Here is a 2,749-nt window from a genome sequence, read left to right on the forward strand (position 1 = left end):
AATCCTCCGGCAATTCTTGTCATTAATGTTGAGGCAGTGAGGATGGTGCTCTTGAGCTGTGCAGTCGATTCAAAAGAAATATCGGGCTGAGTTTGTGCTTAGCTAAGCACAAACAACACAAGGTCTAATCAACAACCTTCACCCGTGGCATCCTTCGAAATCAGCCATGCACTTTTGTCATACACCATGAATCCTCCAATTCCTCCACTTTGCAGAAAAGGATTTTGGAGGATTTGGGAGGGTTAGGGTTAATTAAGGAACATGTACACGTAACTTCAGTGAAAGATAACTACATGCAAATACTGTTTCATTTTCTACTAATACATGTACAAGCAATACACACAATTCTAAAAAAGGCCATTTACACTGGTTCTAAACTCCCTCTGAAATGAATTGTGGGTATAAAAATTAGATGTGTGGACATCGTTGAAGAAGCATTTTACACAAAGGCACCATTAGCATTTTTAGTAAAGTAAACTTGTCAACTTGACAACATTATATCCATGTAGTTTATTAACCCTCCTTTGGTTTTACAGCTCAAATGTGCACAAATGCCAACAGTCACTGGTGAGCATGTAGTTTCTATATGGCACTCAAACATGCACAGGTTCAGTGTGTACACAGTAGGTTGCCGCACAAAATGACCCAGGGTCTTTTGTGCAGTCCTCTTCACTGCATTTGGTTTACTGCACAATGATGCACATGAAACAGTGAAGCACAGTTGTTGGGCAGCACAAAAGTGCAATCTGATATTCCTGTGAGGGACTGTTGGTGCAGTGCACAACACAACACAGCTATGCTTCTTTGAGGTGTTTACCAAGTGACCCAAAGAGTGACTTCAGCATAGGAGGGTTAAAGATGCAAAATGAAACAACTTGGCAACTTGGAAAAAAATTTTTAAAATTGTGTATTTCCTTGAGGCCACATCTGGGTGATGTCGATTGGTGGGTGCCATATTGAGGTTCTAAGAGTACTACTGGTTTTAAGTGGCCAAGGGACTTTTTGCGGTCGTGAATAATCCAAGTGTGGTCTCACGGAAGAATTTACCACTATTAAAAGTGTAAAAAAAAAATTTTGTTTCTTGCTCTGCAGTTGGACTGATGGTGAAGTCCCCAGTCCTCATCTCCTAGCACAATTAGTATTAGTAAGACATGCATGTACCGCTGTTTTCTTTTTTCTACAAAATTTTTTTTTTGCATTCTTCCCTCCAACTTGAAGACACTTATTTGTTTTTCTTTAGACCATAGACTTTTTTCTCATTCTCCTCTAAAATTTGTATTGAAACATATCTGAGCACAAACTTATAAAAACTGCTCGCCTCAAGTTATGGTCTGAGCTGCCCATGAGGCAACATGGCTGCAAATTTTGGAGCTGTTTAGAGGGGGCAATTTTTGTGAACAAAAATGGGAATTTTCAAAAGTCTAACCACTTGTGGTTTAGTCAAAATGTCCTTTTGAAAAATACTTCATGGTCTAATACCACTTCTTTTAATTTAGAACATGTTTTAGAGGTGTTGACTGTGTATTGACGGTACAGTGCATGTTGATGGTGCATTGACATGGTTTATGGTAATTCAGATGACTGAATTATGTAGACTACTGGGGTGTACTTGCAAGAAAAATAACTTTGTTCTTGGTTTGAATTTGAACAATTGCTTGTATAAACCCAATCAAAGTATAAAAATTTGCAGAGAGAGTTTCATATGCAGACAACACTTGATGCCCCTGTTCACAAACCTACGAGACTTGTCTGAAACAAGTGATTTCTACATCTAGTTATAGTTATATTTTTATTGATTGTATAGGCCTACGTTAACAGATATGAAATTCTTGTACTTAAAATCTAACTAAATGCTTCAGAATAATCTTAATTAAATTTAACTTTTCAGAGCAGCTCATCACTTTCTGACGGCTGTTATCATGGTTATAACATTTTGAGAGAACATTAGTGTTGTCCTAGTAAGATCACAGAACTCTTGTCAAGTTTGCAACACAGATCAATCATCAAAATCAATGCAAATTTTAGTAGTTAATGCAAATCCCAGACAGCCAGCTGTCACTATGATGAACCATATGGCCGCCACTGTCGCCACACCCTGGAAAAATTGATAGCATGAACACATCAGGCCTCTTGTACGTCACATGACGTACGTCACACAACCATGCCCGCAAAATTAACATCCTCCTAGTCGTACACTGTACATGTACACGCAGGCCTGGCCTAACATCAATCAACGACCACAATAAATAGCAATAAATGTCCTTATAATATTTATAGCTCAAATGAGAAGCCTACCTTCCTTATTTACGTTCCGCTCGACAAGAAGACTTTGTGTCTGAGTGTCTGAGAGAAATTTCTTCATACACTCGACGCGTGATTTGTCTGCAAGGGCGTTGTCCAACGCTGGCGAGGCCTCGCCATCCTCCAATAACAAGGGCACGATTTTTCGCAAATATTTCACCAGAGACGGTACCTCTGCAACCGCTTGGGTGCTCTGGCTCTCTGTGTCGCTGTTATCAGCCATGTTTTGACAAGAAATTCAAACAAAAATCAAGTCATTATCGGTGTCTGACGCATGTCACGCCAATCAGGAAAGAAGAGCAGAGCAGAGCTAATGATGCTGATTGTGAACATAAAATCCATGCAGCGAAGGGAGAAAAACTGTGCACGTGAATATTAAGGTATAGACGTCTTACAAGGCGTAAAAATTATTGATCGTCTGAGAGCACCACTTCAAAATTCGGCGTGA

General features: G+C 39.5%; 1 protein-coding gene across 2 annotated transcripts in view; it reads right to left on the bottom strand.

Moving 5' to 3' along the window:
- Positions 1-2,625, bottom strand: part of LOC147800448 (cytoplasmic dynein 1 heavy chain 1-like) — a 77,549-nt gene extending 74,924 nt beyond the window's left edge. For both annotated transcript variants that reach the window (XM_087145180.1, XM_087145169.1), the window contains exon 1: positions 2,296-2,625. In XM_087145180.1, the coding sequence (XP_087001306.1) occupies positions 2,296-2,524 (229 nt within the window). In that variant the 5' untranslated portion in view covers positions 2,525-2,625. The remainder of the gene's footprint in view (positions 1-2,295) is intronic.
- Positions 2,626-2,749: the final 124 nt, after the last annotated feature.

This window comes from Acanthaster planci, linkage group LG01 (genome assembly GCF_054643075.1).
Source record: "Acanthaster planci isolate LZ-2023a linkage group LG01, COTS_SCS, whole genome shotgun sequence".
NCBI lineage: Eukaryota > Metazoa > Echinodermata > Asteroidea > Valvatida > Acanthasteridae > Acanthaster > Acanthaster planci.